The sequence below is a fragment of the Pithys albifrons genome, chromosome 3 (assembly GCF_047495875.1).
Source record: "Pithys albifrons albifrons isolate INPA30051 chromosome 3, PitAlb_v1, whole genome shotgun sequence".
Classification (NCBI taxonomy): domain Eukaryota; kingdom Metazoa; phylum Chordata; class Aves; order Passeriformes; family Thamnophilidae; genus Pithys; species Pithys albifrons.
The window spans coordinates 27,468,358-27,484,633 of NC_092460.1; the positions used below are offsets into that span (position 1 = coordinate 27,468,358).

A 16,276-nucleotide genomic window follows, 5' to 3' on the forward strand; every position below is an offset into this window, starting at 1 on the left:
CAGTCAAGTTTTCATTTCTTTGGGAGATAATCAAGTCAGAGGTACTTCAAACAAATCCATAACCAAATGTCTCAACAACACTAGCAAACTGTCTGTCAGTTGGTCACTCCATTGCTCTTCTCCCTCCTCGAATCAGACTGCAGCAGGCTCCAAGCAGCACCCTGTAACACTGAGAAGGTAATTCTTTTTTCAGATCTGAGAATCTGAGTAGTGCTGTGGAGACAAAGTAGCATAATTTGAGCACTGTATGACAACTTCAAACTCTTCTGGACACAAAGTGCACATTTTGAATTCAAACTATTATTTAAATACTCATGGCCTTCAATTTTGGAGAGCCAAGCAGAAATGATGTTAAACACCTTCAGCCTATTTTTCACTTTAAGACTTTGTGCCACCTTTCTGCAGGGAGAGCAGATGACAAGTATCTACTCAGTCTGGTCCCACAGGTTGAGCTTCTTCAGTCTCACTCTTGTCACGAGCTGTCACAGTATTAGCAAGTTCAGTCTCAGAAAGGTAACTAGAATAAGTAATTTTTGGCCTCTGGCCTGAACTGCTATGGGAGATTCATTAAAGCAAGCATTAGGCTTCAATTCATTCCACAGGAATCTGCACCTCCACTGAAAAATCGTTACAAGGTTGCAAAAACACCCCAAAACAAGCCAAGCAGCCCAAAACACAAAGGCAGCAATTATCTCTCCAGAGCAGTGACATTAATTGCATCACCAGTATTTTCTTCTCCAATCACACATGCAAACTAAACTTCAAAGAAACAGACCCTTCAAGTAATTCAGAGCTACAGCACAGCAAAGACAGTCATGTAGAGACTAAGTATACCTGGTTTCAGAACAACAGTAAAAACTGATGTGGAACAGTCACAGACCAACTTCTTCACATAGGAAAATTCAAGTTCTTATTTGAAGGGATTAATAAATATGAATAGCTGTATCCAAAAGCATTAAAGGCACTAGATGTGCATTTATTTATAGAACTGTTGACCCATGACAGAAGTTCACTGCTACCCCATAGGATCAGCTTACCACGTCCACAGTACGGCTGTCCAGGGACAAACTCCACGGCATTCACCCAGTCTTCAGCACCTACTCCTGCAGCTGCCAGATCCGTGTTTTCATCTTCTATCTCTGCAATAAATTCCTCGACTGTTTCAGGGAGTGGTGCGAAGTCTGAGGACACTGAGGGATAGATTTCTGCATCTGGATTCACATCAGTCACTTCTTCCTGTATTAGCGGCTTGGTGTGTTCATACCTACAAGGTCAAAACACATCATGTCAACTTTTCACAAAAAAAATACCTCCATAAAGCAGCCCAATGTATGGGAAATAAACTGATGAAGATGTGAACATGCTGTCTGGAAGGAGGACCTAGGAGTACCCTGAAAGAGAAAGTCACTGATGACCCTTTACAGAGACATGTTTCCACTTCTGCAATCTGTCAGTGCTGCTTAAGGAAACAGAAGGTACTCCAGGATTTCAGAGAAAATGGAGCAGCATATACAATTTTTAGTTCACTTACAGAGAATGAACTTATGTCCAAAACTGGTCAGATACCTACTATGCATATGCAGTATTAAAAATCAGTTCATTCAGCTTTGTCAAGAAACGACTCAGGGCAGACACTGCTGTCATCAACTACCTGACAGGAAAGATGTACCAGAGTCTCCTGAGAGATGCAGCAACAGGGTAACAGTCAACAGACATCAGTCCAAACTGGTTATTTACAGTCACAGGTCTTAGGAAAACACTTTGCTGTGAGAGTAGTCAAACACTAGAATGGGTGCACAACCCTCATCCTTGCAGATACTCACTCCTTGACTGGACAATGCCTTGGGCAACCTGCCCTCAGCTGGCACAGCTTCAGAGAATGCCACCAACATGAACTATTCTTTTCCTGTGTCTGAGCATTTAGCTTCACTCAGATTTTACACCTAATTCTAGCACTTATTTCTAATGCCTCTTTCAACTCACTGTGGAAAATGATGCTTAGAACACTTTGATCCCTACCACCCACGAACAGGAAAGCTCCACTTCCCTCAAAAATCTGTCTTTAGCAACTAGAAGACTACACGGGGAAAATAAATTACCAGAGTATCTTTGAAGTCTTGGATATTTGCAGACTAATTTCAAGGACAACAGGAGGGAATTTTTTTAAGATCATACAAAAGTTTTAGGCAACTGTGATTAATTTACCTTTTGTCAGACTGAAAACACCCAAGTGTCACAGTTCCTGCACATTAAAGAGATGCTCCCAACCAAATGTTAGCTTTGAAATCCTAACCCTATGAAGCACCAATTTAAAAGTCAAGCCTTCAGACTCTGCATCAGTGGCCTCTAAAGTGTGTGCTATGAGGTGTGCAAGACAAACCACTGGGGTACAGGAAGGGAATATCAGAACTTCTGTCACTTTTTTCCATTAAAAAATAAAAGTAGTATTAATATTTAACATACAAGTGACAGCAGTGTCCTCACTTGGTCCTTGTCAGAGGGTTCCACGTGTGGTATGTGAGAGGTGGCATGAAGGAGCAGGTGCTCCAGCAGCCAGTGGGGTGACAGTGGCACTGCCCTTCCTTCACTCACTTTCAGCACGTTGCAACATATGGGACTGACAGACTATATTATCTTGTTTTACCTAAACTAACCCCGACAACAAAGCCAACAAATGCCTTGAAAAGATTCCCACAACTGCGGACTGACGACAATACTGATAATGGGAGCAAAAGCAAACAAGAAAATGTCAGAGCTAACACTTCTACTCCCACTACTGCGAGCTCTTCATCAGCCACATGACAAAGTAAAAACAATGCCAACTTACTCAGCTCTGACAAGAACTTGGGCGAAGGGGGAGCATGGAAGAAATCAAGACTACCAAGAAGGAAACTTGAAGCAAGGACTTCCATCCACTACTACTAATGAAGAACCCTGCCCTCACCACATTGTGTACCCTTGAGGTATCAGCCAATGATAGCATGGAGCCATCCCAATTAGCCAGATACTGAAAATATAAACATCCAGAACATTAAGACAAACCTCTACAGTGTTTTCCCAAGATGTTTCAAGTCCCCATGCTCAATAATCCAGTGCTCTACAGAACTTCACAGACGTGTTTAAAAGCTTCTTTTGTGGCTTGTTACATAACAATGAAAGACAAAAAGCCACTTAACAGTGGACCACTTGGTCTGCCTACTGTGGTAAAAACGAATGGAACTACACACCGAAATCAAAACACCAAAAACCATCAGAAAATACACTCAAACTGTCCCTTCAAGGCACAGACATCCTAAAAACAGGTAACTGCTTCTTGAAAGAAACTTGTGGTATGCAGACAGCTTTTTGAAAATGAACTATTTCGACCATTACACAATTTTATTGCTCAAAAACTTATGGAAGTGTGTCAGCTCCAAAGAAACTTTTATTTCTTGTACATTTAAAGCTTGAAAAAAGATTTCTCTAACATGTTTAAGAATCTTCCAAACTCAAGAGTGCCTGTGCATTTTGGACCCAACTGCTAAAAAATACAAAAAATGTAACACCTTCCAGTTAATCTGCAAGAAGAGCCGATTGACATCAGGGAAAATGGAGATTTACAGCTAAATTTATCACACATCAGTAAGTGCAACCAACAATACCCTTCCTTTGGGATCTGCATATCTCTGTGAAAGACCTTTTACAGCTATGACAGCCATTAAAACTGAGGACTGAAATTAACTGAACTTAGAATGGGACCTTCAAATCACAAAATGTTACACTGTTTAGTTTTTTAAGTCTTTTAAAAAACAATGAGTCCCATTGAATTGACTACTGTCAGTAAAAAATATTATTATTAGCAAGGCTTTTAGTGACAGCAACAATAGTTTTAGACTGTTCATGAAATTTTTATTAAATATTGTTAATTTCACCTTTAATACATCCTTTTTAAATTCTGGGGTTTGTGTATGTTTATAAGGTACACAATGTTAGCACAGTAGTAGATACATAAAAGCTATAAATAAATATGTGTTGGTGGGAGCTCAGAAGTTTTTCAGTGATGGGGTGCATGATCCAAAATTTGGAGAGCACTGAGCCACATGATCAAGAAAGCAACACTGGCAGACAGAAAGCTACAGAAAGGCTTTTTTTTTGTTCTCTTTCTTATACATACATGAAAGTAAAGCTAACTATGAACCATATTAAATCATGATGCAAATATTTAATCACTGATTAGAACTGCAATAAGACAGAACATTAAAACTTCTGATGAGTTTTAATAAAATTAATGTATCATGACACAAAGACCTCCCAAACCTTTGTAAAGTTTTACTCCACTAGGAGAGTATTAGTTTCCTTTCTTCAGTTTTTTTTCTTTTCAGCAATTTCAGGGGTATAGGTTAATTGAAACTATGTTTTCATAAAGTACAACTATTTTGTACAGGCAACATTTTAGAACTTAAATGACACACTCCAATTACTTTGCCAAAATGGCAGTTCAAGTGTCAGAGTACCAATTCCTCAAGAGAGACACAACACCAGAAAAAAAACAGACTCTTACTTGTTCGGGCTTTTGTGGTTACTCGACAAATGTAACTCAGTTTCATCTACTCAACTAGCCTGAATGTAGTCTCAGATTTCAATTAGTCTACTCATGTTATTAATAAACCAGTAAGAAAATGCCTCATCTTGATAACTATCATTTTTAGAAAAACCAAGTCTTGCCTTCACTCATCTATTTGCACAGCAAAGCAAACGCTGCTATTTTGCAAGAGAGAAAAGAGTTTGTGAAAAGCTGTTTTTATAAACTTCTGAAGCTGCAATGAGAAAGGAACACACCACAATTCACCGCCTTCCTGAGAGCTCCCTGCTCAGGGATTCAGAGTGCACTGACTCCTCGCAGGAAGGTCAGGGCGTTCCCTCACCTGCAGTGGTCTCCGTAGGCGCAGCACCCCCGCTGGTAGTACCTGCACACCAGGGCGGGCTGGCCCGAGCACAGGTCGTGGGAGTAGCGGCAGTTTTCGCCTTCCTTGCAAACTCCATGCATGAAGTATCTGCAAGACAAAAGACAATTGTGAATTATGGAGAAGCACTGAAGGTGAAAACAAAGCATTTGGATGATTTTGTTATTGTATAAAACAAGGTATGCCGAATTAGGAACAACACTAAAGGCTCATGGGACCCTGCTCCAATATAAACATAAGAACATGAGAGAAAAGATGAAGCCTCAGCTATTCCAGTGAACTGCACGGCATGTTTAGGGACTTGTCCTTACAGAAGCCTGAAAAAAACCCGTCAAGCAAAGAGTTATCCTGGGCTACAACACTGTGAGGAAAGAGTCGTGGACAAAGCAGATGGGGACAAAGTTTTACCTGCAGCTCCCGTGCTCTGACACAGGCAAAACCTTGGAGAAGCCCACCATCGAACACAGGAATCAAAACCACAGACACCCCAAACAAATTGCCTGAGCGTTCAAATCTATTCAGAACTCATAAATAATTCAATCAGAAGTGAATTCCTCTCCAAGAACGCAAATCACATTTGTGATGGATAATTACACCTGACAAAACATACATGAGTTCCTGTGATAGGAGCCAAATAATCAGTCCAAGCACCCATCTCAACTCTGTGCTGCCCTGCTTGAAAGACCTGGACACTTCCAAAGCTTCTGAGGACACTTTGCTACATTTCAGCATGTCAAGTAGCACAAGCCTAATTGAGAATCTTCAGCTATTCAAGAAAACTGAACAATCGTTTTCAATGTTTTTTAATGTATTTTAACCTAGAACACACAAGTTTCTTGAAATTAAAACACTGTAACTATTCAGATATGATATGTGCACATCAAAACTAAAACAGAAGATACAAGTACATCTTTGCCAATCCATGTAAAAGTATTAGACAAGAAAAAAGGAAAAAAAATAAGTCAAAACCTATGTAAGAGGTAAATGTGTTTACTGACTTCCAGAGAAGAGCAACAAGGCTGGTGAAGGGACTGGAGCACAAGCCCTATGGGGAGAGGCTGAGGGAGCTGGGGTTGTTTAGCCTGGAGAAGAGGAGGCTCAGAGGTGACCTCAGCACTGTCTGGAACTACCTGAAGGGAAGTTCTGGCCAGATGGGGGTTGGTCTCTTTTCCCAGGCACTCAGCAATAGGACAAGGGGGCACGATGGGCTCAAGCTCTCCCAGGGGAAATTTAAGTTGGAGATCAGAAAAAATATTCTTTCCAGAGAGAGTGCTCAGGCATTGGAATGGCCTGCCCAGAGAGGGGGTGGATTCCCCATCCCTGGAGATTTTTAAACTGAGATTGGACGTGGCACTGAGTGCCATGATCTGGTAAAGGGACTGGAGTTGGACTAAGGGTTGGACTTGATGATCTCGGAGGTCTTTTCCAACCCAATCCATTCTATGATTCAGTTTAGAAAGAAGAAGCGTTGGTCCCCATATACCAACTAAGTTGCAAACTCTGAACTCATTGGAAATGCGAAGACCTCATACACAAGAAAATTTGTGGGGTTTTAGGTTTCATACAAAACGCCACTTGAGGAAAGATTGGGCAGCAGATTCTGCCTTTCTAAGCCCATGTTGCCATGGAATAGGGCAATCCTGCCCCCCTCCTGTTGCACACTTCCACCCCCTCTCGTAGCCAGTAGAACCAGCTTCCAGCACAGCCAGGCAGTTGCACGAGAGGCAGAGGGATCGCCTTTCAGCAGTCCACACCAAGAGTCAGGCAGCTCTTCACTAAACAGTACACTCAATATTCCTAAAACAGGAAAAAAAGGTGGCAAGTGGTTGACTCGCATGCACTTCTCCATAGCTACTTAGTCCAGTATGATTTTAGGAAGCCAGATAAATCCAAGTGAACAATTTACCAAATGACATTTGCACTGCAGTATTAGGGAAATGTTAGGACAGCAGATTACCCTCCATGCACAATTCTAGTGTGTATTCAGTGTACTAAGAATAACAACCAAATCTGAACTGGTTTTACATACCACCAGCTGACACTTGCCATCAGGCTGCAGCAATTCCCAGCCAGAATCCCTTGTCTGTACATTGTAGCCACATATTAACTAGGTAAGAAATATGGTTCTACACAAAAAATAAGCACTCCAAAACCAGGATGAGGCTCCGCAGGGTCAGGTGGCAGCACAAACTGCTGTGCCAGCACAGACCAGGAATAGGGTGTTGCACAAACAGAACAACACCCACCTCTGCTATCTAACCAGCACTCTCCACTGCAAACAAAAAACACACCAAAAGCCGCACTACCCACCCACCAACACAATACTGTAACCTGCCCACAAAGAAACCCACCTCCTCAAAGGAGAAAAAAACAAAACAATAAACAACCCACACACACACAAACCCCCCACCAACTATCCATGAACTCACGGAACCAGAACACAACTGCACAACTGGAATGTCTGGCTTCTTTGCTTTTAAGAAATGGGAGTCACACCAACAGGGTAAGAAAAATAACTCAGGTTTAGCGTTTGTTCTTTAACAACTGTTATCTCCGCCCTTTGCCTGTTTCCACACACGTCGCTTCCCCGATGTGTTGGGGCAGCAACTTCGCAGCCACCCACTGACTCAGACCAGGAAATGGCCGCAGATGGAACACGACATTCCTTTTGCTCCCCACGGTTATTTTTAATCTAGATCAGATCACTGCCCAGACAGGCTGCTCCTTAGGCCAACAAAGCGCTGGGACAGCACCACACCTGAAATAAGTGACTGAGAGAAAGGCACCAGCCTAAAGTGAGGGTGTCTGATAGAAACTACTTGGCCAACATGGCTTATCCTGGGTACATAGGACTCAAAATTAGACGCTGCCACCACTTATTAGACAGAAGAAACAGAGCTCCAGGTCCCTTTCCTTCTTTCCCAGTTTAGGTTAGAAAATCCTCTACAAATACAGATTCTGTGCAATTCTGAAAGTTGTCACAATTCATTAGATCTAAACGATAGGCTGTAAAGTGAAAAAACCCAAACCTAAAACGCTCCCAAGATCAATTTAATTCACACATCCCCTCTTAAGATCGTCAATCCTAAACAGCAAATTCAGCATCATCTGAACAAGAAGGCTGGAGTGGGAGGAGAGAAAAATGTATTTCTCTAAGGATTACACCAACCTCCTCCACAATCCTACCCCTCGTGGAGGGGTAAGATTTCTACTTTAAGGTCACAAAAAATTTAACACTTTACATATCAAAGAGCAGCATTAGGCTAAAACATGCTTTGGTCATGTCTAAAACTGAACAGAGTATGTTATTTTGGAGGAAAGGTAACAAAACTTATTTTGGAGAGCATATTTACACTTGGGGAATATTCATTGTAACTCTACTCAACAGCAATACCAGACTCTTTACTCTGGCTATAGGAAAAAAAGCACCCTTGAAACAGAGATAGATGAGTTATCTGCCTCAGTGACATGTAAAAGGATATCTGAAACACACACTTGGTCAAGTATCAGAGAACACACAGAATCTCATCTGAAAAAGTAAAATTAAGATAAAGACGAGTTTATAACTAGACTTTCTCTGAGTCTCTGTGATGCCATGATCCAAAAAGCAATTATTCTGGCAGCCGAGCTCTCTGCCTTTCCTATTTGAATATAAAAGCATCATTTGGTTAAGCTGCAGGAGGAACCTGATCAGGGAACTCACCATGGTCAAAACACAGATCAGTTCCCCAGTTCAGTTCATTGTGTGACTGTACAAAACATGAGTGACACCAACAAACAGAACCACCACCCAGAATTAATAATTGCCTGAACTGGCATTTTTTCACTGGAAGTTTCAGCACATGCCTAGTTATGAATGCCTTTATCAAAGAAGCACAGATCATTATACAAAGCTTCTTTCATAGCTTCTGAACCTTGCAAGGAGTTTCCTTACTCAGATGTGGCTTGTTCTTTAGTTCATGTTTCTGCTTCCAGGTAGTGCTGTCTTATCAAACTACTGGTTTTTCTAAACTGGAATGTCACACCCAACAGCAAACCACTCTCAAAAGCCAAGCTCGTGGCCACGCCTGACAGCCAGGGAACCTCGGGGTAACAGCCAACTACAGCCATCGGCTTCTTCTTCAGGGAAGAAGGGAGGGAGAAGGGAAGAGTCGAGGCATGTTGTTCTAGTACAGCTCATGGCTATTCAGGCGAGTCAGTGGCTGAAGAAATTCTATTTGAGTTAGTAACCTTAAGAAAAAGGAAAAAAATAGCATTTACCTCCTTGTCCCTTCTTCTCCATAACCTCCTTAAGCAAGATGTTCCCAGAGGATCCAGAACAGCAGCAAGGAAAGGAGCAACAGGCAGGTTTGTGCCCCACGTCTTAGCCCTGGTGCTGCACTGAATTAAGGCATTGCTTGACTAAAGCACATTCCTCATATATTAAGAGACAGATAAACACCTGACAGAGGTTTTCAGAAAGAACAGCAAAAGTACAAATATGGAGACAGCTCCCAAAATACACCAATTAGTTGCTAAGGGTTTTATTTACATTCAGTTACTAAACAAACAAGTGAAATGTAATCTATTTACATCAACTTGATGACTTTTGGCGTCACAAGACATCTGGAAAACACAAGTAGCTGGAGCAAACAGTGTCAAGCCTTCAGAAAAACAGGCCCTGCTCAATAAAACCACGTATCCATCTCAACTGGAATTGAGAAACTTGGTAAGGACCACCATTATTTTTCTTACTTCAAAAATATAAATTAAAAAAATAGAATAGTAAACTAGTTCTGAATAGTTCTGCCATTTATTCCAGATTAGAATACTATAAATTATTACAAAACACAAGAGCCTTGAAAATGGCTAAACCACAGAAGAAATATAAGGAAACTATTTTTCACTATCTCCTAGGGAATGTGATTATTTCCTGTATTTCACCATGAGACTTCTAAATTTTGGCTGAGAGAAAAGCAGAAGGGTAACACCAGCAAAAAAACTGTGTCTAGGAGAAACTGAAGCCCCCAGATTAGTCAGTGTGTCTCTCACTCTGAGATATTCACCATCCACCTCAAGGATATCACACCAGCATGATCAGAACTCGGGTACTCAAAGGAGCAGCAAGCACTTAATGATGCCAATTTTAAACCTTCCAGTTCCAATACAGGAGCTGAACTTCTTTACCAGCCATGCAGTGCTAACTCAGTACACTGAAGGCACTACTATCTCCCAAAAGTTTCTCGGGCAGCATTTGCTGTCACTCACATGGTGATTCAAGTAAAAAAGCCTGGGAACAAACAGAATTGTGCAGCACTACTCAAACAAAACCTGCTTTATCTTCTATACTAAACCCCTGCATTTTGAAATTCAAACCCTTCATATCACTGTTAAATCCTTGAACTCATTTATTTAACATAAAACAAGATTTAATAAGAAGAAACATATCTTCTTGCCTACGAATTCATCCTATTAAAACCAAGCTTAGAAACCCAAAATTCTTACCATACATTCCCAGAAGGGCAAGTCAAAACTGTTCGTATCACTTTAAATTCTGAGGAAAGCTATTCTGCCTACAACCTGTAAAAATTAATAACGGGATAACTAGCAAGATTAGTCAGAGAGAACAAAGAATGGAGATGTTCATTAGATCCAAGGCCAAAATCTCACTGTTTAACTGCACATTAAAGCACATCAACCATTATAAGAGCAGTTTTAGCTTCCTGATAGTCCTGAGTGTCTGTAACTACATATAGGCTGGTGAAGGGACTGGAGCACAAGGCCTATGGGGAGAGGCTGAGGGAGCTGGGGTTGCTTAGCCTGGAGAAGAGGAGGCTCAGAGGTGACCTCATCACTGTCTATAACTAGCTGAAGGGAAGTTCTAGCCAGGTGGGGGCTGGTCTCTTCTCCCAGGCACTCAGCAATAGGACAAGGGGGCACGATGGGCTCAAGCTCTCCCAGGGGAAAGCGAAGTTGGATATCAGAAAAAAATTCTTTACAGAGAGAGTAATCAGGCATTGGAATGGGCTGCCCAGAGAGGGGGTGGATTCCCCATCCTTGGAGGTTTTTAAACTGAGATTGGACGTGGCACTGAGTGCCATGATCTGGTAAATGGACTGGAGTTGGACCAAGGGTTGGACTCGATGATCTTGGAGGTCTTTTCCAACCCAATCGATTCTATGATATAATAATAAAATATAAATATATAAATATATATAACTATTATAATGAAATACATTCCCTAGACACTGCACTGCGGGACACTTGATTGCTTCTGTCCTAAAGCAGTCATTGTCTTCAATAAATCGATCCTGGATCTGTACCTGTCTACAGCGGCCTCACGAATCCAATTTGCCTAATTCAGCCTTTCGATCTTCAGAAATGACGAGGCAATCAATCTATACAGAGGGAGCGCTGACCTTGCCTCGCTCGTAAAGCTGAGCTAAGCACGGCCCTCGGTCACTTCCTCATCCCCGGCATCAAACATTAACCCGGGGAGTCGCTGGCAGAACAGAACGCTCTGACTGCGGGAGCGCTCCGAGAGCGCGCACAGACGGAGCTTCCCAAAGGGAATCATTTAGCAGGGCATGACCAAAAAAAAGTGTCGAGCAACCGCGAACAGGGACGTTTTAAACAGGACACCCCCAAGAGCAGAGAGAATAGACACAGCGAGCCAATCCCCCTGCAGCGGCTTTTCACGCTGCTGCTGCAACCTGCGATCGGCACAAACGTAAAAAAAACGCCATGAAGGAGAGATATGGAGCTCAATCAAGCCCTGGAGCCTCTTCCTTCCTGCCCAAGAGATGTTCTTTTTTACTTCCAAGTGACTTGGGATTCACTTCCTCAGAAACTTACTCGGTTAAAAGTAATTTAAATTATTTTTATTTTTTATTTAAATAAGTTTGAAAAAAAAATCAGCTCATGCTGCTCGATGTTAATCTTGGATCACCATTCACTTCCATATAAACTAATATACGTCTTCCTTCACAAAACTGTTTTAAATTCCTTTCTGCCTGCCAACAGACCAGCAGCGGAGGTTTAAAAATAATCCATCTGGCAAGCTTTAAAACACGCAGCACGGCTTGCGTAACCCCATAGAGAAGATTTATCAGAAACAGGGTTTAAGGGCAAACACCGATAGGAAATGACGCAGCACACGGAGCACTTCAGTGTGACACAGACAGCACCACTCCTCGCCTCCCCCAGCCCGCCCTGACTTATTCCCGCTCTCATCTTTAATAAATAATCCTCCCTGCATCAATCAGTAATTCATTTCCAATTCTAAATTCCGACTGAAACGCCGAGGCAACACTCGAACCCCTTCGCATTTCCTGCTTTGTCGCGCTTTGCGGGACGCGGCCACGGCACCACTTCCTTCCCTTCGCTTTTCCTTTCCGGCGGCCCTGGCGGGGCCATCCCCACACAATGAGCCCCTCGCAAAGCGCCGGCACCGCCTCACACAGCCCCGGGGCGGGGGGGCCCCGAACAGACTTCCCGAGGCCAGGCAAGGGCTGCACCGCCCACACCTGGCGGGACCCGCGAACGCGCCGAGGCTGCGGCGGGACCGGGACCGGTCCCGCCGCAGCCTCGGCGCGTTCGCGGGTCCCGCGGGGGCGCGCGCGGGGCGGGGTCGGGCGCGCGCCCCGCGTGTACGTGACCGTGGGGGGTGGGGGGAGGGGGGGGTGATGGCGGCGCTGAAGGGAAAAGGCCCCGCGGGAAAACGGATGGAAAAGGGGGAATAAGGGAAGGGCAGGGAAAAGCGGCCGAGGCCGCGCCCGGCACCCCCCACCCCCCCCAACGGATGCGGCGAGTACCTGCAGGTGACCTGCTTTGTCCAGCCACCTCCCGCCGGCCCCGCGGAGGGCGGCGGCACAGCCGCGAAGTCGAAGACGGCGGCCGTCGCTCCCGCGGCCACCGCGGGGGTGCCCAGGGCCGGGGCCGCCGCGCCCGCCGTTGTCTCCAGCGCCGCCACCGCCTCCGCCATTTCTGTTTATCCCTCACGGCGGCGGCAGCGACGGAACTTCCGGGAGAGGCGCCTTCCGGGCGGGGCGGTGCACGCCATGGCCACGCCCCCGCTTCGGGCCGAGCGGCGGTTCCGATTGGCCCGTGCGGGCGGGAACGCGCCGGTGCTGCCCCCGCCCGCGCGCGCCCCCGCGGCGCCAACGGGAGCGCGCCCGGCGCGGCCCCGCCGAGCCAGGGCCTTGGCGCGCTCGGCACCCACGCGGGGCCGCCGGACGCGGGAAACGGGGGTTTTCCCGGCGGGTACGACACGGAACGGCGACGAGGCTCCGGCGGGGGCCGGGGGACTGCTTTAGTACAGAAGCAATCGAGTTCATCAGTGTCTCGCAGTGCAGTGTCTAGGGAATATATTTCATTATATTAGTTATATATTTTTTTATATATTTATATTTAATTATTATATACTTGGTTACAGACACTCAGGACTAGCAGGAAGCTAAAACTACTCTTTAATGGTTGTGTGTGTGGCTCGGCTTCGCGAACGACGATTTGGGAAGGGCTGTCCCCACGTGGGTGTGCCCTTCCAGCCTGCGCAGTGGATTTTAGGCGAGGCTCAGTGTGCGCAGAACTGGCCCCACCGTTTAAGTCCTGAGGTTCATCTGCCACGGCCGAGCGAGCTTGGACGGTGCCAGTGAAGTCCTCAGGACTAGAACCTACAGCACCCGGCATTTCCCAGGAGGTCTCCCATCCAAGTACTAATCCGGGGCTGACCCTGCTGAGTTTGCGAGATCTGACGGGATCGGATGTCATGGAGGCATTTAACTGCCTCTTTAATGGTTAATGTGCGGTTAAACAATGAGGTTTTGGTCTTGGTCTAATGAACATCTCCATTCTTTGTTCTCTCTGACTAATCTTGCTGGTTATCCCTTTATTAATTTTTACAGGGCTGGGAGGGCTGGCGGGGGGGAGCAGAACAGGATGGGGGCGCCGCAAAAGCCTGAACGTTGTCGTGGAGCCACCCAGTGCTGCGCTCCGGGGCGATGGGCAGCATGTCCTTCTGCCGCAACATCTCCCTCATGGAGGTATCCAAGATCTGTACACAGCCCGGTGCCCTGTGCCCTGTCTGGAGCGGGCCCGGTCTCGCTGATTCTGTAATAAATCCCAGTTGTGAAACTTGTGTTTGCCCAACCTGCATCATGTCCTTGGCTTCTCACTGCCAGGAGTCTCGAGCCAAGCACTAAACAACCCCCAAAAAGACAGTCACAAACCGAGGTGCAGGGGTGAGGTGAAGGGAGAAGTCTGTCCATGCAGTGTCATTGATGTTTTCATGGAATCATAGAATGGATTGGGTTGGAAAAGACCTCTGAGCTCATCAAGTCCAACCCTTGGTCCAACTCCAGTCCATTTACCAGATCATGGCACTCAGTGCCATGTCCAATCTCAGTTTAAAAACCTCCAGGGATGGGGAATCCACCACCTCTCTGGGCAGCCCATTCCAATGCCTGATTACTCTTTCTGTAAAGTATTTTTTCTCTATAAAGAATTTTTTGCCTCTCTTTGAAAGTATATTAAAAAATCACACATATCCAAGCCATCAGTCACTCCAGAAAATACTGAAATGAAGATTTTGCTCTAAAAATAGGCAGTAGGACACCATCCTAAGATGGCCACACTTTAGGAAGTGCACTAGACAGGACAGAATAGGTAAATCTGTTTTCAGGGTGCCTTTAAACAATGACTTGAGTGTCCTTGAAATACCTGAGGGATGAGGCAATGGGAACGCTTGCTGGCATTTTCTGGAATATGCAGAATCCAGATGTGGGCAAACAACTGCATTAAAAGGAGGTGAACTACACATACCAATTTTAACAGACTTCAAATGAAGGTGCAGGTATGCATTTTAAATAAATAAATAAAAGGCTTGTTGGGAGCTGAACTTCACAGGATTCGGGTCTGGGCACAGAGATGCCCCGTTCTTGGAATGAAGAGGGTTATATAAGACCAACCTTTACCCAAGACAAGGAGCATCCAGACAAAGACCTTGATCCATGTTCTCTATGCAGCATTGATAGTTGAGAGCAGCAGACTCCCTCCTGAGATTATTAGCACAGTGATCAATGCCAGATAGTTTCTGAATTCAGTTTCACAAAGCCATAGTATGAGAAAGCCTGGATGTTCAGTGGAAAACTGCCCCCTGAGAATTGGGAAGACCATTTTAAAAAGTTATTATCAAAAAGAAGAAATTTATATTCTGCACCTGATTCCATCACAGAACATTTCTCATACAACGTTCAGCACTGAAACAGAAGTTCAAAAACTGCACCAGGTGTGTATGTTCAGTCTTGCATTTTGTTAGAAACAGCCGGAGGAAAAACACTTTATCCTAGGGGGGAAAAAAATCAAATACTTTCAAGCCATGAAGATAATCTGGCAAGTTATTTTGGATCCACTAGAAGAATGACCATGAAAATCTGTTGATCAAAGGGGAAAGATGTCACTGACAGTTGAAGAGGTTAAATGACTAGAGAGAAACTTTGTCAGACCTTCATATTGGTTAGATTATTGCCCTGGCAAGACAGTTCCAAGCACCATAGTGCACCATAGGGAAAGGAAAATACTGTCCCATGGGAGACATGACAGAAGTAATGTGGAGCTTTCCATTTCCCTGAGGCCTTCGGTGGTGATGCCCCTAAAAAGGAAAAGGTTTCAGGGGAGAGGAGATGGTAACTCGAGTGGTGAGGGGTGATAGCCCTGATCTGAGTTGAGGGAAACGCCTCAGGCCCCTGAAGGGATGTTCCCAGAGCCATTGTCAGAGGACAAAGACATCCCAGTGGCTTTCCAAAAGTGCTAAAGTCATGTTGATGGGGTGTTGATGGAGTGTTACAGAAATGACGTGGCCCTTCTTCACCACACCCTGTGACACCATGTGGAGACCCAAGGAGCCAGACCTCAGGCATCTATCACCCCCAAAACTATTATTGACTATAATCACTCAACTTTCCTAAAGAAAAAAGGGTGTAACTAAAGATTGGATGTGAACACAAACTGGGGAGAAAACTTCCACCACCTCTGAGAGGGCAACCTACGAGCTATCCTGTCTCCCCCTACCCCATCGGACATTAGAGGGCTGAGCAACCAATTCTTACTCTGTTTTCCTGTGCATAATTTGCTGTAACTCACCAGGTGTATACGTGTTAGTGGGAAGCGGCTCTATTCTTCCTGTTGCTTTTGCTCTGGGTTACTGAGCATGTCTAAATGTGGTGTTGAGCTGTTGTGTTTCTGGTTAGTAATCTTCTGTTAGTTAAGTTTGTCGTGGGGGGTATACATAGATTTAATGGAAAATAAAATGCTGACATTATAATTTGTGTATTTTTTTCAAAAATGTTCTTTTACCT

The 16,276-nt window shown here is 44.6% G+C and overlaps 1 protein-coding gene across 1 annotated transcript in view; it reads right to left on the minus strand.

Moving 5' to 3' along the window:
* MKRN1 (makorin ring finger protein 1) overlaps positions 1 to 12,947 on the minus strand; it is a 20,841-nt gene extending 7,894 nt beyond the window's left edge. Inside the window, exons 1-3 of the mRNA XM_071551130.1 lie at positions 12,737 to 12,947; positions 4,905 to 5,033; positions 1,038 to 1,264 (exon numbers count right to left, since the gene is read on the minus strand). Coding sequence (XP_071407231.1) covers positions 1,038 to 1,264; positions 4,905 to 5,033; positions 12,737 to 12,906 — 526 coding nt within the window. The 5' untranslated portion in view covers positions 12,907 to 12,947. The remainder of the gene's footprint in view (positions 1 to 1,037; positions 1,265 to 4,904; positions 5,034 to 12,736) is intronic.
* Between the last annotated feature and the right edge of the window lie 3,329 nt (positions 12,948 to 16,276).